This window comes from Melitaea cinxia, chromosome 4, assembly GCF_905220565.1.
Source record: "Melitaea cinxia chromosome 4, ilMelCinx1.1, whole genome shotgun sequence".
Lineage (NCBI taxonomy): Eukaryota > Metazoa > Arthropoda > Insecta > Lepidoptera > Nymphalidae > Melitaea > Melitaea cinxia.
Genome location: NC_059397.1, coordinates 13,567,843 through 13,592,356, shown reverse-complemented (window position 1 = coordinate 13,592,356; position 24,514 = coordinate 13,567,843). Strand labels below are relative to the sequence as shown.

The window sequence follows — 24,514 nt, the reverse complement described above, 5'->3', positions numbered from 1 at the left end:
CAAATAAAAATAAAAAGAGAATATATATATATATAAATGAGACAGAAAAGTCGTCATCTACAACATCGACAGCCGGTAGTAACGAAACGGCCAAGCCACATATTTTGACTAAGGTGTAGAGTTTGTAAAGTTAGGGTTTGTAGAGTTAGGGCGTGTAGGGTTAGAAGCTTGGCTCTACATGAGATCTGATAACTTTTTGACAGTGCGAGCCATATGATCTCGTCTTGGCAACATTTTACATGAAAATGTTTTTGGTGGGATTTCACTTCTTTTTGTAAGTTGCTTATGACAATATTATAGCTGCATTTTACCACCGACACATTTTATACCATAAATATCATCCAATCTTCACAATATTCGGTTTAAGCACGCTGTTTTTGATTTTATGTTGAACTGATATGCAAACGGTGACCTCCGCCAAAACTTAAATACCAAAATTACAAAATGTAAATTTTCGACATAAACTAATAACCGATTTTTATTTTTTATGTATTTTATTATTATTATTAATAACAAGGAGTCCCTATATCAATTTTCAGACCTCTAGCATCAAAATTTGCGGAAGTCTCATACAAATTTCCATCTCCTAGTTTAAGGGGTTGGGGGGTAAAAGTTCCAAGTTTTAGAATTTTTTTGTTGTTTGTGTACTAATACTAGCTTACATACCAAATTTCAGCTTTCTGGGACTTCAGGAAGTACTCTATGAATTTTGATGATCATCAGTGAGTGACGAAATCGGGGTTTTTTAGATATCAATAAAATCTAAAGTATAAGAGCTATGCAATTGAAACTTTATATGTTTAATAAATCCGCTATTGACATCATATCCCCAGAATTTTGTTTATCTGGTATAATCCAAACCCAAGTTATGAGGGTTCAAAAAAACGACGAAGCACTTCGAGAAAAGATAGGTAGTGCTTTTCGTTTTTTTTTTCTTTTTTTTTTTTGGCTCGTCTTGGCGGGGGCACTACCGTGCCCCCAGATAGGAGGGTGTAATGGTTCTATCCCGGAAAGAGGGTCCTTGCTTTCGCTCAATTGGGAGATAACCAGAGAGCTAATTACTAGGTCTAAAACGCGATTTTTATTAATTTTATAACAATTATACTGTGTAAGAGCATTTAATGACATTAAATCAGTAATCATGATATTCAAAAAATTATTCGTTGTTATCGGAGTCAGTGCAGGGCCAGTCGTCTAGTTCAACACAGACCGCCCAAGTTAAAATCACCAAGAACGATTATGTTAAAGGAGCTAAGTTTATCAATTATATGATTTGTATTTAAAATGAAGTGTTCCAAGATATATTTCTGTTGCGGAGGGGGGATATAAACGGTGCAAATGTACAGATAATCAGTTTGACCATTGGTATTTAGCAGTTCAAGTTTAACCCATAAATCCTCACAGTGCGATATACAATTTATGTGGAGTAATTGTGAGATTTTTCCAAATAGGAAGGCAAACATCTTAACCTAAGTGTATTAATATAATATATGATATGATATTTGAGAGCCAATTCATTGACGAAAGCAATCTATAAAATATTACGCTACAACGATTAATAAAATAAAAATATTCCAAAATCGAAAAAATGTATCTCTTTTCGTAGCATAATAGATGAGATAATATAAAAAAAAATATCCCAACTGTTATGATAAAAATAAGACATGATAAATATTTATAATATTTTTTATACAACTAGGTCGTCAAACAAGAGTACGGCTCACCTGATGGTAAGCGATTACCAGAAGCATTGCAAGCGTGTTGCCGACCCCGAATCTCCCCCAGGAGCTCTGGTCACCTTACTCACCACAGAAACACAACAATCATTTATTTATACTAACCTATATAACTATTTATCCATTCCGTACTCTCAGTTATTTTATGATATTGAAAAATTAAAACGAAAAAGATTCAATGAAGATAAAAAAAATTACATTTAAGTTGTTACATAGCGAGCAATGAACACTTTGTGACTGTCACAAACAAAAAAAAAAAAACTATAATTATTATTTTATTTATTTATTGACAATTGACTTATCTCATATATAAAATTCTCGTGTCGCGGTGTTTGTAGTTAAACTCCTCCGAAACGGCTTGACCGATTCTCATGAAATTTTGTGTGCATATTGGGTAGGTCTGAGAATCGAACCACATCTATTTTTCATACCACTAAGTTAAAAGGAGGGGGATTAAGGGGTTAATAAAATATATGGCAAAACAACGTTTGCGGGGTCACCTAGTAAAAATATACTTTTAAACCTCTTGTTGTAGTTACCGTAATTTTCTTATGTATAAAGTTTTGCATCAAAATGAACTAAAGGTGACATAATTCTTTGATGAGGCTTATTTAAGAAGCCAAACTGTGAGTTTTATAGAACTCATCAGTATTGAAGGTCTCTAAGATTGTTAGCCAGCCCGTTCATGTCGACTGCCCTGTAACCTTCAGTTTTCTGAATACGGTGGTTTACGATTAATTTATACTAAAAAAATAATTATTATAACATAGCATTTCAGTCACACGAATAACTAATTCGAGTAATAATAATAATATTCTTTATTGCACTAAGTAATTTTACAATAGTCATTATAATATTGACTTTTGATCGTTGAGTATTTTATAAAGGAAAGAAAGGATGTGCATATCACGGCGAAGGTAGATGGAATTCTAGTTCAACAAATCCATTGTGGATTGTGTATTTCAAGTAATTTTTTGGGCCTGTGTATTTCACAGCCAGCAGTTAGATGGTTTCCCCGCCATCCTTATTTCCAAGGCGGTAGTGGAACTGTGTATCCCTTAGTCGCCTCTTACGACACCCACGGTAAGAGAGGTGGTTGCTATATTCTTTACTACCGTAACCACACAGTAGGTTGTATGTACATATATTGATTACAGAAACAGAAAAAAAACGGCATAAGAACCCGTATTACTAGTACTATTTTAGCATAAACAATATACAATCACGCTTTTTATCAAAAATTGATAAATTCTAATCTTATTTACACAGAAGCGTTGTGACGCGAAATATTGGTATATAATCAAGTCATTTTAGTGTCGCATTCGTAGTCGGTCGACATAGAGTTTGTAAGTGTAAAAAATATTTCAACAAAAGGTAAGAAAAAATTTCTTTGTTTCTAACGCTTCGTTTGTAATTTTTTTTATCAAACTGTGGGAGGAATTTACTTAGCGTAACAATATTTATATATATATACACATATATTTATTACAAATGTATATTAGGTATTTCCACTGGTTGTTTATGTAGTTGATTACTCTAGTTTTGTCAATATAAAATTTATTTTTTTCCGAAAATATAAAAAAAATATGGGATAATTATATTTTTATATGAGTCATAAGCCTCCATCTTATCATTTTACGTGTATTATTATCGTATAATCCACATATTTGAATAATGACGTGTGGTCATTTTTCTGTGCGAAAAGTGCTTTTTACCGGAAGTTATTGTAGCTCTACGAAAATTAAGATGACGTTTATGCTATTTAGTATCTGACGCGACTGATGTTATCCTTTATTGCAAACTGTTGAGCGTTTGAAGTTTAAATTACGTTTGTTATTTTTTTTTAATTTGCTGAGAAAATTTCTCCTTTTTCATTTTGTAAGAACCTTCTACAACTATTTAAATATTAAAAAAAAAAACACCGTTCTCGAGGTTTACACTTAGCGATACATTTAGCAATTGATTTTTATTTATATCGATATTTTTTTTAAATTTTAAAATTTTCAGTAACAGATATGAAAGGTGATATCGAAACGGACACGTACAATGCTACTCCACTGGCTCCACCACCATACCCTGGTCTTTCAGTTGAATCGAGTCTTCCTGGTAATTCACATGGACAAAGTAATGCTAAATATCAGCCTCCACCACCAGCTGGACGATCAAATGTCACTATTGTCTATCCCAATAATACGACCAGTGTCCCAACAAATGCAACAATAATTGTAGCAAATGACATGGGTCCAAACCCAACAGTGTATGTGTGCCCGTCTTGTAACGAGCAGATTCTTACACGTGTTAAGCGAGTGCCTTCAATGAGAACACACGTTGTGGCTGTGATGTTATTTTTATTTGCGTAAGTTTCTTAATGCAATTTTAATTAGCATGATTAAAAGCTTTGATATAATAGTATACTCTTATTATCAAACTATTATGAAATAAATTAGATATATCAAATTATTGTATTCTGATATATTAATACTATTATTGTGACTTTTAGCGTAAGGATTAGGTATGCTATATGTGGCTATATCGAAAGGTTTGACCTAGACTAGTAATTTTTTTATTTCTTTAAACTCATGTAACAAACAAATGTAATTACAATAATGCACTTCAAAAATCGCCGGGATTTTTCCGGAGTGTTAAGTTTGAGTACAGTTCATTTAAAAATCAACAATGTGGTGGTACTTTATAAAATAAAGTAAATATAAAATATTTTAATTAGATGTAAATGATATAATTTGACGAAATTGAGTTGCAAATTGCGTAGCCAGTCAAAGACTAGTGTGAATTACAAAATTGACCTGATGACCCGATATAATTGAGAGATTAAGTAAGACTTCAGAAATAAACTCGAATATACGAGACGGTCGGGATAGGAATACGTAGTAGGTTAATATACAAATAAAAGCTAGATAAAATTACATAAATATATTATAGGTTTTATACGAAGTCGTATTTTTATGTAGATCCTATGATTAGGTGTACCTAAAAAATGTATTTTGAATAACAGATTTAAACAATAAATAACAATAATTGTGTTTGCTCGCAAACGAAAAAAAACCGACTTCAATTACATCGACAAGTAATACAACGTAGATCGACGAAAAAATAGTCAAGCAACTACGCGTTATCAAAGATTACTCAAAAAGTAGTTATCAGATCTCAATAAAATTTATATGTGACCACATGATAAACATCAGCTTTCGATTAAATTAAAAATTATCAAAATCGGTACACCCAGTAAAAAGTTATTGCGGATTTTCGAGAGCTTCCCTCGATTTATCTAGGATCCCATCATCAAATCCTGGTTTCCTTATCATGGTACCAAACTAGGGATATCCCCTTTCCAACAAAAAAAGAATTATCAAAATCGGTACATCCAGTAGAAAGTTATGCGGTATAATACAACGTAGGTCGACGGAAAAAGCGTCAAGTAAAAACGCATTATTAGATATAACTCGAAAAGTAGTTGTTAGATCTCAGATAAATTTAAATGGAACCAATTGGCACACACCACCTTTCGATTAAAACAAAATTTGTCGAAATCGGTCTACCCGGTCAAAAGTTCTGATGTAACATACATAAAAAAAAAAATACGGTCGAATTGAGAACCTCCTCCTTTTTTGGAAGTCGGTTAAAAAAGAACAGGACGCTCGGGACATACGTATTATTAATATTGTAACATTTTTTCTTTTCAGATGCTGGCCATGTGTATTCATACCCTACTGTGTAGACTCTTGCAATAACGCTGAGCATTATTGTGTTAATTGTAATGCGTATATCGGAACGCACAAGGCTTAATAAAGAGAATAATGTACGAAAATAAAAATACTGCTGACGTAAACTTGTAACTACTTATTTTTAACGCTCACAGACGGGTCCCAAGATGACATGAAGCGTCTATAGTAATTACCTATAGCAGTATTAGTATTAAGTAAACGGTAATCGATCAATTCACAAATAATGGTAATCAAATATTACCCAAGGAACACATAAAAAACAGAGAAGAGATACAGGCATTTTTTCCTAAATCTTATATATGTATACTATAAAGCTATAAGTAAAAATTAAAATAATAATGAATATTCATGTGCCTATAATCGATTACGCTAGGATTCCATCATCAAATCTTGATGATAATGAAATCAAATTAGATGTATACGCTACCGAAAAAAAAAAGATTTCGGTTGACAATTTTCGGAGAAACCGGTGAATATACGTTTATTACTTACGTTTATAGTTATTATTAAATTATTTAATTTTTATTAGATTAATAAAATAACAACTAACTATTTTCGCTTTTTATTCTTTACTCCTATTACTATATATATCATTACAATGTATCTATTCTTGTACGTCTATTCACAAGAGAACGAAATGGGCTGGCCACCTGTGTCGCAGGGCCGATGGCCGTTGGAGCAGACGTGTACTGGAGTGGAGACCGCGTCATCGCAAACGTAGTGTGGTACGTCCCCTGGCCTGCTGGACCACCTACGTAAGATTGCCGGTGAAGGCCGCCCCCTCTCTTCCCGTGGGTGTCGTAAGAGGCGACTAAGGTATAACACAGTTTCACTACCACCTTGGAACTTAAAAAGCCGACCGATGGCGGGATAACCACCCAACTGCTGGCTTTGAAATACACAGGCCGAAGACGGGCAGTAGCGGCTTCGGTGCGACAAAGCCAGCCTTGCGGTTACCAATCCGCCTGCCCAGCGTAGTGACTATGGGCAGAACATATGAGTTCACGCCATTTTTGGCACGAACTTATGGAGGCCTATGTCCTGCAGTGGACTGTGATCAGCTGAAGTGATGATGATGATGATTATAATGATGATGAATTTCAATGATTGTGTAGATTCAAATTTCTGATAAGCCGTTGTATTAGACTACTATCGTAACCTAGAATCCTTGATTAATAATCTAAAGGAACTACACATTTGATAGCGCGATAGGCTGAAGTGATGATGATGAATTACTTACGAATTAAAAAAATTGTGGTTTTTGTTTTTATCGACCCCTGAAAAACTGACTCCGATACAAATGGGGCCGATTGACATGTTTGGGAACCAATGCTTTAGAAGTCGAGAATCATATGATATCTCTCTTTTTATTAGCTCTTTTTTATATCTTTTTGTAAAAAATGACCTTTATTTCGTTTCGTTTCTTGCTATCCTAATTATCAAGAAACTTTACTATGAAAAATAATAAAAAATAATAATACAAGAAAAAAGTTTTTGAGCTGTGTTATGTAAAAGGAATTACTAGTCACGTAATGATAACTGCATGATAATGATAAATGTCTTTTATCAGTTTCGATTTAGATAAAACGTATTAAAATTGTATAGTTTACAAGTTACTCGAAAAATATGAGCTTAAAATTTTTTGTGTAATAAGATTATCGTAGCAACAAAAATAATTGCGCTTGCTTACAAACAGAAATAACCGACTTAAATTTTATCGATAAGTAATACAACGTAGATAGAAAAGAAAACAGTCAAGTAAATACGCATTATTAGAGATAAATTCAAAAAGGACTCGCCTGAACTCGATCCAATTTAAAAAGTACACTAGTACTTTTGCTAGTACTTGTCATAACAAGTACCAGCTTCGATTTAAAAAAGAACCATCAAAATAAGTACCCCTAGTAAAAAGTTATAAGGTACACATAAAAAACAAAATACAGTGGAATTGACACCTTCTTATTTTTTTAAGTCGGTTAACAAATATGTTTACATCGTAACTTTTGTTTTTGGGCCTATACAACAATTATATTGATTCATTTTTAAAATGTAAAAATATAGTGTATGTATGAAATATTTCTTTAATCATCACTATCACATCACTACAGCCTATTGCAGTCCACTGCTGCACAAAGGCCTCCACAAGTTCGCGCCAAAAATGGCGTGAACTTATGTGTGTTCCCCATAGTCACCACGCTGGGCAGGTGGGTTGGTGACCGCAGGGCTGGCTTTGTCGCACCGAAGACGCTGCTGCCCGTCTTCGGCCTGTGTATTTCAAAGCCAGCAGTTGGATGGATAACTCGCCATCGGTCGGCTTTAACAGTTCAAAGGTGGTGGTGGAACCGTTTTATCCCTTAGTTGCCTTTTATGACACCCACTGGGAAGAGAGGGGGTGGCTATATTCTTTAATGCCGTAGCCACACAGCTTTTTTTTTAATTAAGATATATTTATTGTAAACTATGGTGAACTAATATACTAAGTAAACTAAAAAAAAAAATTGCTCTCGTTTGCTACTCCAATTAGGTTTTACGGTGTCAGTTGCAATGCTTTGTCATTAGAATTACAATTAATTAACCGATTAAGAATTCTTCTTCTTAGTCACGTGTAACACGTTGATTAAATTACATGGTTATCAATTCGAAAATAGGATTGGAATAAGAATTATGAAAGGACAGAGAAAGCACTTGTATCCTAAAATGCTTGGTAGAGTGTACAATGCTTGGTAGAATGTATATAAATTCAACTAAACAAAACTAATTGATGTAATTCCTTTAGTAAGACAATTAGGTGCATTTTTATATGATATAACTATATTTTTACGTGAATAACTTTTTCTTGTAAATAACATTACTGAGCCCACTTTATAATTATTAAATATTTAAAAATATTTATTTATGTCGTAGATGTATTCGTTATCTCTTATCTATTATCATTTATCACTAAGTACCTACTTATGGTGCCTTCATTGTTCGATGGATGATTCACGACGATTTGTATCACGAAACTAAAATATAAATAACTAAGAATGTCAAAACGATATTAAATATCGATTCAATGTCGTGTTGAATAATTGTTGAAATCATCTGTGGTCATTTGGCACTATTGAAAGCCATTTTAATCAGAAGAAGAAGAATAATTGTTACTGAAGATAGTGTCGTTACTTAAACAGCAACAAATAATAATTATTTCCATTAACCTTCCTATATCCGTGCGTTGGACTATCAGACCTTTTTTTTTAAATTCGTGGGTAAACTTTAAATTTGTAAAGCGCTATCATTCGCATGTGTAACACATATCTGTATTCACGATAACTGGCAAACCGACGCAGATAGGTAGGTAGGTGTCACAGAATTAAATGTTAATAGTTTTTGAATATTTTGCTTTTTTTCATGAATATTAATTCAATATTACGTACCTACATTTTCATAAATTATTATCAAATTATGTATGCCATATAACCTAAAAATGGATGATGACTTATATGTCAAATCATTTCTGAAATTTACAAAAGTGGTCTTGAGACAACTATGACAGAAAAAAATAAGTCGTTATTTTATTGGATCTCTAAAAATGTCCTAAGGTTCGCTAGAATTGCACCAGTAGTAAAATAAATATTTTTGCTTTGATCGTGCTATCATGACATGTTCTGTGTTTAGTGATCTGAAGTGGTTTAAATTATTTTTTATCTTACTTCTATAAATGTTCTTTTAAAATTTTAAACGTTTTTTTAGTTCTAAACAAGAAGAACTACATTTATTGATGAAGTTTTTGTAGCTACTAAAATTTCTGAAAAATTATCCAAGGCTGTATAATGAATGGTATAAGATTAAGGTAACATGACAGATGCCATTTTTTTAAGCCTGTTGTCTATATTCAATATTTCTTTCCATCGTTATTTGTTTCTACTTTTTGTCTAAGTCATGTTTTTCATTGTCAAATATTAACTTTGTATTTTCAACTGATTAAAAAAATATGAGAAGGTTCTCAATTTGACTGTATTTTTTTTTGTTTTACCTCAAAACTTTATACTGGTTGCACAGATGGTATATATAGTCATGTTGTAGCATTTAAATTTGATCGTGATTTAACAAGTAGTTTTTAAGTGTCCCTAATAAAACATATATATTAGATTTCGACCACATAGATATATATTTATTTATTTCAGTTTTTTTGATAATGCCTTTCAGTTTATCTGGACTAAAAAATATTTTTAAAGCCTTTACCATAATATATTATTACGATCACACGAAGAAACTAGCGCCATCTAGCGGCAATCATTGAAACCACACAAAGACAGAGATAACATGAAACCCTCTACTCAATACTAGATGGCGTTAGAGGAACTACGGTGGAACTATATAGAAGTATAGACTCGAAAACCGGATACATGCTCGAACTTTCCAGAATGGTCTGGGCTTCGTCTCGACATGTGACATGAGTCCCCGAAACCAGCCGAGGCTGTCAGGGAGTTGGTGTGATTCTTCCCTCTCGAATGGTTGAATGTGTGATGGAGCATGAATGTGTAAGCCCAAGACTTCTCTGGATCAGGCTAAAAGTCGGACTCACTCGCTTTTTTATCCTTGGGGTCTATGCACCGACAGAGCTGCGCGGAGGTGAGTCATCAAAAGCCCAACAAGAGAGAGAGAGGAATTTTGGGATAGCATGAGAGATGTCTTATAATAAGTGCGGAGAAAATGAACGGATCGTGATGATAGGGGACTTTAATGGATGGGTTGGAGTGAAGCGTGAAAAGTATGAGATTAGGTAAGGCTGCAGGGTATGACAGGATTACCGTCGAAATGCTGAAGAATGGACATGGTATAGTGGCTAGCAAGCTGTACCGCCTTTTTAATTTGTGCTGGCGAAATAGGCAAGTACAAAGAGACTGGTGCAAAGCCGTAATCGTCCCATTGTACAAGGGAAAAGGGTCACGGCAGGACTGCAGAAATTACCGCGGTAAAAGCCTCCTCAGCGTCGTCGGTAAATTGTATGCAAAAGTGTTGATTGAGAGGGTTGTGAATGAAACAGACGATAAAGTATGGGATGTACAAGCGGGATTTAGAAAGGGAATGGGATGTGCGGATCGGGTCTTTTCTTTGCGGTGCATAGGCGAAAAGTGTTTGGCCAAAAACAAAAAAGTCTATTGCGTAGATTTAGAAAAGGCCTATGATAGAGTGATGAGAAATGAATTGTGGTCAGCATTGTCCGTAAATGGTATGAGCAGTGTCCTCATACGAACATTGCAATCTCTTTATAGGGATTCTAGTGACGATAAAAAAAAGGTGTTAGACAGGGATGTGTAGCGTCATCGTGGTTGTTCATGGACAATTGTTTGACAGATTTAAAAGAGAGTGAAAATGGGTTGAGAATGAATGAGTTACTCGTCAAATGTCTTCTCTATGCTGATGATCAAGTATTACTTGCGTCTTTGCCCGAGGAGTTGTAGGAGATGGTAACTGATATGAGTGGACCTTTGTAAGAAAGGGAATGAAGATGAATGTAAAGAAGACGAAAGTGATGGTGGTTGAAAGAGATGAGGCAGTTACAGACTGCAATATCGTGATTGGAGATGAATAAATTGAACATGTGAATGAGTTTGTGTATCTGGGTTAAAAGTTTACAAGAGATGGAAAGTGTGAGAGTGATATTTAAAGAATAGTGAATGCAGGAAACAGGGTGAATGGAGATTTGCACTTCTTTATGAGCAGTCGGGAGGTGTCTAACAAGACTCGTTTGGCTGTGCAGGAGGGGGTGTTGGTTCCGACACTCATGTACGGAAGTGAAAGTTGGGTATGGCAGAAGAAATATGAAGGCAGAATAAATGCAGTTGAGATGAGAGCGTTAAGAAGTATAATAGGAGTTAAACTGAGTGACAGGATAAGAAATAGTGAGATAAGGAAACGTTGTGGTCTGAAAGAAGATGTAGTGACAAAAATTGTGAAAGGTATGCTCAGATGGTTTGATCATGTCAAGAGAACGAGTGAAGAACGATTGACGAAAAAAGTGTATAAGGCGAGTGTGGATGGAAGGGTTGGAAGGAGTAGACCTAGGCGGACATTCCCAGACCAAATAAGGGACGCCTTGAAAAAAGCCCAGGTCGAGAGTACCCTAAACCGAAGAGCATGTATGAAGGGAATAATGAAAGTGGACGAAGCGAAATAATTCTATTATTTATTGTATTATTTTATCAGATAACTAGCGACCTGCCCCGGCTACACACGGTTGCAAAAACTATCAGTGTTTCTCTACGATATTATGCATGTATTATACATATAAACCTTCCTCTGGAATCACTCTATTTACTCAAGTAGTAGCGTAGTTTTAAAGATCTAAGCATACAGACAGCGAGAAGCGACTTTATTTTATTATACTAATATTAATGATTACATTTTACTAAGTGTATCGATTTTAATACAGTTCCACTACCACCTTGGAACTTAAGAAACCGACTGATGGCGAGATAACCATCCAACTGCTGGCTTTGAAATACACAGGTCGAAGACGGGCAGCAGCGTCTTCGGTGCGACAAAGCCAGTACTGCGGTCACCAACCCGCCTGCCCAGCGTGGTGACTATGGGCAAAACACATGAGTTCACGTTATTTTTGGCGTAAACTTGTGGAGGCCTATGTCCAGCAGTGGACTGTATAGGCTGTAATGATGATGATCGATTTTAATAATTCATTCTTTAATCGAAAGTCTGTGCTTGTAATGTGATCCTGTTTTAATTTTATCGAGATCTGATGAGTTCTTTTTGAGTTATATGTATATGATAGTAATGCGCATTTACTTGACTTTTTCTCGCTTCAGCCTGTAATATCCCACAACTGGGCATAGGCCTCTTTCCCCATATAGGAGAAGGATCAGAGCTTAATCCACCACGCTGCTCCACTGCGGGTTGGCGGATATATTCCCTAATATGAGTAACGATCGCTATCAGGTCTACATGATAACAATCGGGACCGACGGCTTAACGTGCTGTCCGAGGCACGGTGGGGAAACCTACAAGGACTGCACAAACACCCAGACCACGGCAAACACCTATATGGCCAATACAAATGTTTGTCATGTGCGGGGATCGAACCCGCAACCGCCAGCGCTACAGGTACAATCCATGGCTGTACATTTTATTACACCTCATAAATGTTTATTGGGTGTACTGATTTTTATCGAAAGCTGATGCTTGTTTAATTGTATTGTTTAAAGTCGACGGATAATGAACGAGTACTTTTTGAGTTACATTGTATTATTACTCGTTAATGTAACTGGACGTTTTTTTTGTTTTCAAGTAAATATGATTGCGTATTCTTTTTTGTCGCTTAAAATTATGATAGAATAATATGTAACCAACTATAATTATACATTGTCATCGATTACAAAAAAGTGCTTCTAGTTACTAAGTAAAAACGTGTTTATTACCTTAAGGTGTCCACAGAATGTGTTACACATAATTTAATTATGTCTATAAGAAGTATGTGTAACCTGATATCAATGTATTATACGTTATTCTTAGTTACTAAGCATGGCTTGTAAACCGACACAGTTTAAAATTATAACATATCATATTTTTTGTTACTATTTTTCTTGACTTAATTATGTTTATATTACTATGTTTTGACAGCTTTTAGTTTATCATAACTGTATCTTGTACGCGGTCACCAATTCGCCTGCCCAGCGTGGTGACTATGGGAAACATACATGAGTTCGCGACATGTTTGGCGTGAACTTGTAGAGGCCTATGTCCAGCAGTGGACTGTGGTAGGCTGAAGTGATGATAATGATGATAATAATCTTGTACTAAATAGAAAACTAAGAAGCTTATAACAAGCTACTAAATATTGATCTTTTCCCGTTACAGTGTTATCGAAGCTCTGCGACTGGAATAAATAGATAGCTTTAATTTCTTCAATCTTTTTATTCTTCGAAAATGGATATAATAATAAATAATAAATATTTTATCACATATACACTGTCGTCTGTTCTTATGGTAAGCAACTTTATGCCTGTGTTAAACTGTTATAGATTTTTTTGATAAATATACATAAAAATAATACATATAAATACATAAATATAAAAATACAATTATTACACGGAGCAGAAAGCAGGACCACTACAAACTGCGCCAACGGGCTAGTCTAGTATGGATAGGACAAGGAAAAGAATTCATAAAAAAATAGACAACGCTTACGATTCAGTCTTTAATATCCCACTGCTGGGCATAGGCCTCATACCTCATGTAGAAAAAGGAGAGCTTAATGCACCACTCTGCTTCAATGCGGGTTGGCGGATATATTTCTTGCTATGAGTAACGATCGCTATCAGGTGTACACGATGGTATCAGGTGGTCCCGGTTGACCGAACGGTTTAACGTGCTCTCCGAGGCACGATGGCGAGACCAATCCTCCCATTAGCTCTGGTTACCTTACGCAGAGTGGTGCGGGTGTAGATGATACAAATAAATATAAAGGATCGGAAAATGTATTGCTTTTTGCGTCTATAAGCTACGGTAATCGATTACCATCAGATGAGCTGCACAACAAATATGGAACGAACTTTATAAATAACCATTACTGTTGACGTTTTCCGTCGCGCCGATCACGAGCCTTGACATTGATACTCTAGGTCAACGCCAGCGGCATCGATAATGTCACGAATTCGTCTCCGAACTTTATAATTTATTTTTAGCACTTATTATTGGCAAAATCATCGGCCAAAATAAAGATAGAAGAATAAGAAGGTGATTGTCACGGAAATAGAAGCCGTTTTGTTTCCCACATTAGGCACATTTAAGCATTAATTTATTGTCTAAATGCCCTATTTAACAATCAGTAGGTACTTTAAATAGCTGCTTTACGTTCACACATTAATCGTATACTCGTACACACATATGTACGCTCGTAAGAAATATTTTTTGTGACTTGATTACGATTGAACGTTTGTTACAACTAATTCAAATTGAGTTTTTATATGTGTACACAAAAACGCGTACCTATGGTTTTACGTAAAAAAGAAACAGAATAATTTATTATTTCTTTTCGATTCTAATATAACAGAAATCGTTAAATAGCCATTGATCTATAAAAAAACTATTTTATAAATCAATGCAAATAGCACATATATTTTCATTATTACCGTTCGGACGGTGTAACGTTCATAAAATACAGACGTCGCTATTTCGGTCGGAGCTCTCCAACGTGCCTCGGAGTGTTAGTAAAAACGTCGATCTCGATGGTTTTTATTAAAACAGGTTTTACATAATAAATAAATATCTTATAGTGAGACTGTGGCGATTAGAAGGAAAAGATGGCTCTGTTCAGTTAACATAGGTTCTATTAATTCAGTTCCGTTGTAGCAAAAACTATATTACCTGCTCTGAGAGTGACTTTTTACCACATATATCCATCTATCACGGTAGTCATTAAAATAAAGGAGTAAACTGTAGTCGTATGTGGGAGTTAACACACACGTTTTTATTAAAACATTCATTTATTTTTCATTTTCATAATAAATAATACTAATTTACGGCAAAACTTTTTTATCTTACACGCAATAGACACACAATTCAAATATAAAATTATTATATATTTTTAAAGTAATGCCAAGGTCTGACGGAAACTAAACTCGAGAAACTAATTTATTATTGTCTATGTAGGCTCAGAACAAAATTATATAGAAAAAGTGTGATTACAGTTACATACATTCCAGTTAAATTTATTAGTAAAATTGATATTAAAATTTAAAATTTTCGATTTTAATATTATAATTTTGACGTACGGCTGCAAATCGAGCGAAACATGTGAGGCGTAGCGAGTAAATAGCATTTAGGTATCGATGTAAGCCAGGAGTAAAAAAAAAAAGGATTAAATTATAGAAAGTTTTCTTTAAACAAACAATTCAAAAGTGAACTAAAAGTTTGTTAAAAAAATATCTAAAATTATCCGTTCCGTTCACACATCCGTTCACAGTTTACGGAATATCCAAAAAATCTTATAAAATTAAATTTTAATTTCATTATTTATGTTGCCTATCCATACGAGGATAAACCACATTTTTCCTTAGACAATCAATTAATAAAAATCTAAAAAATCTGAAGATTCGGCGTGAAGTACATATAAATGTATTTTGTAATTCTCAAGGTAATCGGTACAATATGTTAATTCAATTTATTTTATAGTATTTATAGACTAAATAATAAACTCAAAAGATATCGATTGTGAAGGTGCATATTTTTTGTAAGCTGTCATATATCGTTTTAGTAATTAATTATTATCATTTTTTATATTATCTTTAATAATAAAAAGTCTTATTTTTAATCGCTGTCAATACGATGTTTATCAATAATTTTTTAACAAAATTTGTATCTGTTTCGTTCCCTTTATAATATATAAAGATATATCTTTAAATTTATATGGATGATGACATCAGGTAATTCCCATAAAGTCGTTGTAAAATACATATTTTAATAAATTAACAATAAAAGATAAGTCATTAAATAAATGTTATAAGCGACCGCGTGCTATTTTTTAGTCGCCTGTTGATTGTGTTGCTATACGGTCGCCTCGGTAGCAAAGTGTAAACAGTGTAGTTTTTAAAGTAATAACTTTACAAACAGGTAGGCCATGTTAATAATGTTTATTATTTATTTTCTCATAATAATTATGTAAATTTTTTGTTATAAAATTATTTTATAATTCGCATTTTGTTAGTATAAATTCCTATGGTGTAGATTTATGTGGATAGATTTGAACTAAATTTGAAATTGTTTGATTTTGTAGGTAGTTAAGTAATACCAATGACTATAGTAATGACGTATTAAAGGAATATAATACTCGTAGGAAAAGGTAACATATACCTATAACTTTAATAAATTATTTTACAGTGAGAAATATATATATTGTTTATTTTATTTGGTAATTTGGATTATTTGAATGTGAATAGAATGTTAGCGTTCCTTGTACAATAATAGAAAGTAACGTAGGTATAACTAGAACACAATAGTCTCACGAACAAAAAGTTATAGTTTACACTTATAATACTTCTATTATTTGATGCAAAAATGTAAAACTGAAGGTCGTGTATAAGTATAACCTGATATAATTGACTTTTTGATTATTACTACAAAACTACATATTTGGTGGTATGAAATATATTTCAAATTTTTCTTACAAATGAACAATAGTTCATTTGTAAGAAAAATTAGTTAGTAATTAGTTAAATAAGCTGAACATAATTAATTTTGATATTAAATATATTTTTCCAGACACAATGAACGTCCAACCGGTTGGACCTAAACCCAGCACAATCGTCTGCCCGTCCTGTAACGCCAGCGTAGTCACTAAAGTCAATCACAAGGCGACGACGAGAACTCACATTATAGCATTAATTTTATGCTTATGTCTGTGAGTAAATTAATTTTACGTCCTTATCTGTAATTTACTATTTTTTAGTTTTTATGTACTATAGCTAACGTAAAATAACTTCAAAACTTTTTTTTCTATACATTTGTCTTCAGCTTCTGCTTTAATTTGGACACATATTTGGCGTATTGTTTATAACTCTTATTAATTTATATGTATATTTTTTGTGTATCATTAATAAATACAATAAAATAAATTCGATTATCTGCCGTTTACCTTAGTATACTAAATCGTCTTATGTAGTAAGTACGATCAGCTAGCTAGCTAGCGATATAGAGCTTGTTATAAGTAAATGTTGAAATCTAAGAATTCTAGAGTTATATCATAACAATTTACAGTTTGGTGCCAAATTAAATAAATAATGTTATTATGTCTTACGTAGCAAGAACAAACAGTGGCTCGTATGAGGCTCGTTGTTGAAACGTTGAAATCTAAACACGCAGAAGATATATTATCATAACATTTTTTTTGTTAAAATTTCGTACGCTATAAATTTATTATTACTACAATTTTTTTTTCAAAGCATAACCTTTATTTATTTATATCTTATATATATATTTTTTATAATTTAAAACTTAAGAACTATACCAACTACTAACTAACTACTACTATTTAAAGATAGTTTTGGTACAAATCATGTCCGCGTGGAATTGTGCCAAGAATGCTGGCGGCATTTCCCCGTTGAATCGCTATGCCGTGCCGTTTCTCTGGGCAAAAAATGCACCAACCCTCTTGTCACTAGTGTACAAACAAAAATACAAGTGAATTAATTTACTACAAATCCTTACAATCTTTACGATTATAATTTCAAAACGGAGGTGCTACTGCTTTACTAGAAAATTAGTACCATGAAACTAATTTATAAACAACTAGCCGACCTGGAGAACTTCGTACTGGCTTATTTTTTTTTTAATATAATAATTATTTACTTATATAAAAATGAAATATAGCATATCTTTCAAGTTGGATCAAACTGAAGACGGTGTGCAAATTTGATTAAAATCGGTTAAGTAGGTTAGGAGTCCGCCGCGGACAAACAACGTGACGCGTAATTTATCTATACATATAATAAAATGGTAGGAAAGTCAAAACTGTACATTGAATATTTTTTTAAAAGAATACTTGGGGTGTGATCTAGAATCGATACCGAAGCCAAAAATATAGTTTTTAGAATTTTTAGTATATCCGGGATATACTTAAAAAGCACTGCATGGATTTACTTCAAATTTGGCACGAATATTATTAAGAAGTCGGGTCAATATATAGGCTACAAATTATCACGCTATCACCTACGGGGAACGAGCAGTGAACCTTTATTTCTTCAACGCATTCTGTAACAACGTGTAATCTAACGATGCATATTTGAATGTTGTTATTATGTTAATAACCATGCTATAAGCTAGCTTTATACAATAAATAAAGACATTCTGTAGTATATTTAGTATCAGCGTTGCACCCGTGCGAAGCCGGGGCGGGTCGCTAGTACATTTAATAACAAAAATTCTAAAAACTATATTTTTGGCTTCGGTATCGATTGTAGATCACACCCCAAGTATTCTTTCAAAAAAATATTCAATGTACAGTTTTGACTTTCCTACCATTTTATTATATGTATAATCGTAAGTATTTTTGGTGCTGTATAGCGTTCACGCAGACGACGTCGCGGGCAGCAGCTAGTATATATTAAAGATAGAAATTATATTATATCATCACTTTAATTACTGTAAATAAACAATTTTTAATATCAAATAAAACACATTTATTATGTGAATAAACAACGAAAGTGTTTAAGTTTTACCATGCAAAGTTATTGGGATTAGCCTTTGGGGCGTTATAATTACAAGAATAACTGGCACTTGTATCGCTTATGTTTATAAAACTGAATTGTGACGCTCGTGTGGTATGTTTGCTTAAAAATCGATATATTCACCTACTTTTTACAAAACGTTGTATATCTATAATATAAAAATTTCGTCAGCCACAAATATAAAATTATAAAAAGGGTGTGTATTATTTTAGCTAATTAAGTATGTTTTAATATGTTGGATGACAGGTTAAAAAACAGAATTGTTTATAGTACGACTATATAGATATTGTTATGGTAGCGTATCTATTGTAATTACAACTTTTATTGTTTATATATGTATAATATGGCATATTTGTGCAAATACGTAATCTAGGTTCTAGAGAGATGAGATTAAATATCATAAGCCTTTTATCTGTAACTGAAAGCCTTGTGTACACTAATTGCACGAAAGTTGGTGTAATATTTTTTTTTTATTAACTGAGATATATTTATCTTATACTAAGCCAACACAATGTAGTATGTATATCTAAACATTTTTGAATATCATATCAAAATTTGACCGCTCCAGCGGGATTCGAACCCGCGTCTCCGACTGACCGTGTCGGAAGACGCGGGTTCGAATCCCGCTGGAGCGGCCAATTTTTGATATGATATTCAAAAATGTTTAGAATTCCTAATGTGTGGGTAATACAAAAATAAAATCGTACATATGTATATCTGTCCTAAAAACTAACAGTTTTAAATATTACTAATACCATACGTCGTACCTTATGTCACATTTATACTAGATAGATTTAGACTAGATGATGGTCCAGTTATGCGTATGCATATAATTTTTCTCACACCATTTTTTTAATGTTCTATGTAGGTAAGATAAGATATTTCCATCAAATCCAAATTAAAAACACATTTCCGAACATTGTAATGACCAAGATCAAACGTTGTAGGTAAACCGTATAATTGCAGGCCAATTGACTGTTCTTATCGAATGAAATTTGTAATCTTATCTACAGAAACAGCTAAGTTTAATATTGCAGACCTATTTTTAATGAAGCCTGAGGTAGTAAAATTTCGAATATCAAGATATAATACAATTTTCTATTGAGTTAAGGAGTTATCTTATTACCACTGAGGTTGAGCACAGCAACAAATATCTTGCTCAAAATTTGGAGCTGTTTGACTTTGAAACCTTAACATAAGCCTTATGAAACAAACTTGTATTCTTTTAAGCGGTATTATTTATCAGTTAGCTAAATACATACAATTATATATAAATCAACTGATCATTATATAGTAATTATTATCACATAGTTCATTGCTGACGAATTCAATTAATTAATTGAACGTGTCTCTTGCCTAATTGTTCTAAATAGCTCATTGTCGTTTTTAGTAATTTAATTAATTGCTATGAGTCATAATCGTATAGATCACCAGTAATAATAATACTGACTGACTTCATACTGATTTTTTTACCGTGAATATTTATATATATTTTTAACTGACTTCAAAAAGGAGGAGGTTACTCAATTCGACCGTATATATATATTTATGTATTCGGGGATAGCTTCGTCGTTTATGAACCGATTTTGACATTTTTTTTTGTTGGCAAGGTGATATCCTAAGTGTAGTACCATGATAAGGAGACTAGGATCTGATGATGGAATCCCAGAGAAATCGAGGGAAACCCTCGAAAATCCGCATAATTTTTTACTGGGTGTACCGATTTTGATGATTTTTAATTCAATCGAAAGCCAATGTTTATCATGTAGTCACATTTAAATTTCATAAAGATCTGATGACTACTTTTTGAGTAATCTTTGATAATGCGTATTCACTTGATTATTTTTTCGTCTACCTATGTTGTATTACTTGTCGATGTACCTAATTGAAGTATTTTTTTTGCCAACAAACACAAATATTTACACAATCATTCTTCTGACAATAACTAGCTACAATAGCTCCAACATGCGCCTGCAGTTTATTAAAAGGAAATTACAATTATTAAAAGTAATAATACTTCCTAATAAAGATATAAATTGATGCTTGTTATTTGTATCGGTACACTAAATGCTGGTATACTATTATATCCAGGTATATCTTACATATGTAAACAGCTAAAATGTATATGCCTTAAATGTGTAAAATTCTCAGCCACATAACTCAGTGTTGTTTTATACAACTCCTTATATTTTTTTTCATACCCCAGTCTTTTCTTAATTTTTTTTTTCATCACTCGGTGTCTTAAGAAGTAAATTCCAAATAATCTAATTTAGTGCAGTTGTTTGTAAATTATCCACGTACGTATATTTTGGGGATTCATTTTATCATACAAAATTGTATTACCATCAAAAAAAATTACCATACCTTATTTGGTTACTGTAATGTTCTAATATCACTATCACTTCAGTCTATCACAGTTCACTGCTGGACATAGGCCTCCCCATGTTCGCGCAAAATATCCCAGTTTTCCGCAATCTTTTTTTTACGTGGGGAAAATCCTCATGGACATCCTCCGATGGCGAAGGGGTACCAGGGGAGTGTCAGACTCTACGTGTGTTCCGCCGATGCGTTTATATGGCGGGATCGCGGGGACGCTATGGCTTGCTTCTGCAACCCCACCGACGCTTGCCCTTACGGGCCAACCGTAGTGCAGAGCACATGAGAAGGGTAAACCTGACTTCCATAGCCGGATCCGAGAGCCGAGCAATCAAGCAAGTTCCAGAGAGCGTAGCGCAACCCGGCCGCCACGCGCTTTCGCGCCACAGGGCGAGCAAGCGAACCCACCCGCCCCTTCGTGAATTTTTTCATAACAAGATCATAATTATACATAATTATGTTTCTAATATCATCTCCGTATCTCCGACCCGTTACCGTACCCGTTAGATTGAAATTTTTGATATGATGATTTTATATAATCAATTATAAATTAAATCTAACGGGTACACCGTTCCATAGCTTAATTGGCTAGAGCACCAACACGGTCAGTCGGAGATGCAGGTTCGATCCCCGCTGGAGCGGTCGATTTCTTAATATGATATTAAAAAGTGTTTAGAATTCCCTAATGTGTGGGTAACACAAAAACAAATCGTACATAATTATGTTTTTTTCCAAAAAAAAACCACGTCTTCATTTTATTATACATTATTACAAATACGCATTATTAGATAAAAAGTAATTGTCAGATCTCGATTACTTAAAATCAATAACAAAGTTGAATAAGTATTATTATCATTACATTTTAGATAGATAACTTATACATAATATACTGAAATCGTAAATATTGTTTTGTTAAAAATTATCTAATATATGAGTTGCATTAGATCGTAGAAATGTTTGTATATGAATTGCGTATCGAGAAAATTAAAATGATAAGTCGAAACTCCATTTCGTAAATTCGCAGTCAATCCGAATCAAAAGAATCGAGTGCTAGCTGACGTGACGTAACCATTAACTGATGGAACGCGGCAGTTTTTTTTCATCGGCTTTTATAGATTTCTTCCTCCTTTTTTTTATCTTTAGTATCTTAGTCATGCTTTTTTTTTTGTTTCAGATGCTGGCCTTGCGTTTGCATTCCTTATTGTGTCGACTCTTGCCAAAACGCCGACCACTATTGTCCGAGTTGCAATGCTTACATCGGAACATATCAAGCATAAAATCTCAACGTTTAAGTGTCTTTAAAACCAAAAAATAAAATATACCTTTATACGAATCATTAGCTTGGTATAAATGCTTGAGGAATTATAATGAAAGACAAAACTATTTCCTATTGGGTGAAGTTCTGAAACCATGATAACACATTTTAAGCATTTTATGCACTTACCACCTTATTGTTGTATGTAGATAAGAAATTTTACTGATAACTGTGTGAAGTACACCAGAACACTATGACTGTATATAACAAGCAAATAGCGTCTACAAAACTATCTAAGCGGATTGAATTTCATTATACCACGTACAGCCGTTTCTCTTTGCGTGAAGCTTTAAATTCTCTCGACAGACTAAAATTTAAGCCCAGCGCTTAGAATGGAGGAAATGGAACAGTTATCTGAAGTCGATGCATCAGTTTCGGTTTTCTGCTCCTCGACGAGTGTACCAGAGTCAGATATTCTACGTTCTAAAGTATATTAAACATACCAAAGTATGTTTCAAATATCATTTTTCATTAAATTATTGCCATAGAGTAAAATTTATTTAAATAAGTGTAACGAGAGTTTTCCACTTTTAATTTTTTTAAATTATATTTTAAATACGAAATATTTACATGGACGAAAATCAGCTAAGTGTTAGTTAAGTTTGGATGTTTTGTTATCTCACAGTGTGTACTATTAGGTACTGTGGTACTTATTTAGGTTACATTACGTGTAACTTCTGTAAGTAATACTAATATCGAAATATTACTAATAATGTACACATTAAGAGTATGATTGTTAATTATTATAGGAAGAAGAAGTGTTTGCTTTATTTACGGCCAATCAGATTATATTTCAAGATTTATAAAGTTTGTTAAAATTGATTAATATTTAAAGTTAGGACTCGACTCAGATTTTTCGTCAGAAAATTTTTAAAGTGACGTTAGTCTAGTTCTGACATTTATTAAACACTTTTTATAACAATACGCATCAAAATTAATACCTTAAGAGATTTTATTGATATGTATTAAAATTTAAAGCATTTGTATTGTATTATGTACTTTATTAATTAAAGATCGAGATTACATATAGTCTGTTTGTTTTATAATTGACTCTCCATATGATTATACGCCTTACGAACTTGTTAGACGATACAATTATGACATTAATATTGTAATAAAAATTCTTATTAATGAAAAAAAAAAACAATTCTTATTTATTAAAATATGTAATATGTTTTATAAATATGTAATAAGTATTAAGAATAGAATAATTTTGTTTGCTTGCAAATGAAAAAAAACCGACTTCAAGTACATTGATAAGTAACACACCGTACGAAAACGAAAAAATAGTTAAGTTAATACGCGGTATCAGAGATTACTCAAAAAATAGTCATCAGAGCTCGATAAGATTTTAATGGGACCACAAGACAAGCATCAGCTTTTGATTATAACAACAATAATCAAAATTGAAATTATAACAGCAATCATCAAAATCAAATTTGAATTCGAATCAAATAATACTTCAAATGTATTCACTCACGACAGAACATTAAAAATAGATCCATGGTCAAGTTCAGAATACTTGTATAAATTCTATACAAAAATACACACACGCATAAAAATTCAAGGCGAAACTCCATATCAACGAGACTATAATTATAATACGTTAAAACTGATGGGTTTTACAGATACTATTTAGGTTAAATGATGTCCCTACATACGATGCCCATAAGTCCATACATACACTAAATAAAAACAATATTACTTTTAATTGCGGTAGTACAATATCAAAGTAATCTTATAAATAAATTTTAATACTTTTTGTTAATTCAGTATCGTTTCTGTGTGGGAAATAAACGAGTAAAATTAACATTTTTTAATTTAACATTTTTTTGTAAGAAAAAATATCCACCAAAAATTTGCCAAAAACTCAAACTTACTTAAAAAAAACCTTTTATAAAAACTATAACGAAGTTTTGTAAATCATAGGAAATTTACGCAAGATAAAGGTCTTTCGTAATAGTAAAAATATCATTAAATTAAAAATATCATTAATTTAACCAATCGAAAATCTAACCAATTTCTAAATGCTCATTTAGATGGCGTCGTAGAGATTTTTAATTTTTTTTTAAGTTGAATTAAATTTTCTTTAATGATTATGTTTATGTTTTTTGTTGAATT

The 24,514-nt window shown here is 32.9% G+C and overlaps 2 protein-coding genes across 3 annotated transcripts; both read left to right on the top strand.

The window, feature by feature from the left end:
* The first annotated feature begins 3,038 nt into the window (after positions 1–3,038).
* On the top strand, positions 3,039–5,583 carry LOC123669920 (lipopolysaccharide-induced tumor necrosis factor-alpha factor-like). 2 transcript variants are annotated; one of them, XM_045603437.1, is made up of 3 exons: positions 3,039–3,110; positions 3,744–4,092; positions 5,438–5,583. In XM_045603437.1, exons 2-3 carry the CDS (start codon positions 3,752–3,754, stop codon positions 5,538–5,540), a joined length of 444 nt encoding a protein of 147 aa, XP_045459393.1. In that variant the 5' UTR covers positions 3,039–3,110; positions 3,744–3,751; the 3' UTR covers positions 5,541–5,583. The 2 variants fall into 2 exon arrangements, with proteins under 2 accessions (XP_045459393.1, XP_045459394.1); XM_045603438.1 differs by lacking the exon at positions 3,039–3,110 and having other exon boundaries at positions 3,727–4,092.
* A 10,418-nt stretch (positions 5,584–16,001) lies between these two features.
* Positions 16,002–23,537, top strand: LOC123670245 (lipopolysaccharide-induced tumor necrosis factor-alpha factor homolog). The gene is made up of 3 exons (XM_045603752.1): positions 16,002–16,090; positions 16,739–16,877; positions 22,253–23,537. Exons 2-3 carry the CDS (start codon positions 16,744–16,746, stop codon positions 22,353–22,355), a joined length of 237 nt encoding a protein of 78 aa, XP_045459708.1. The 5' UTR covers positions 16,002–16,090; positions 16,739–16,743; the 3' UTR covers positions 22,356–23,537.
* Positions 23,538–24,514: the final 977 nt, after the last annotated feature.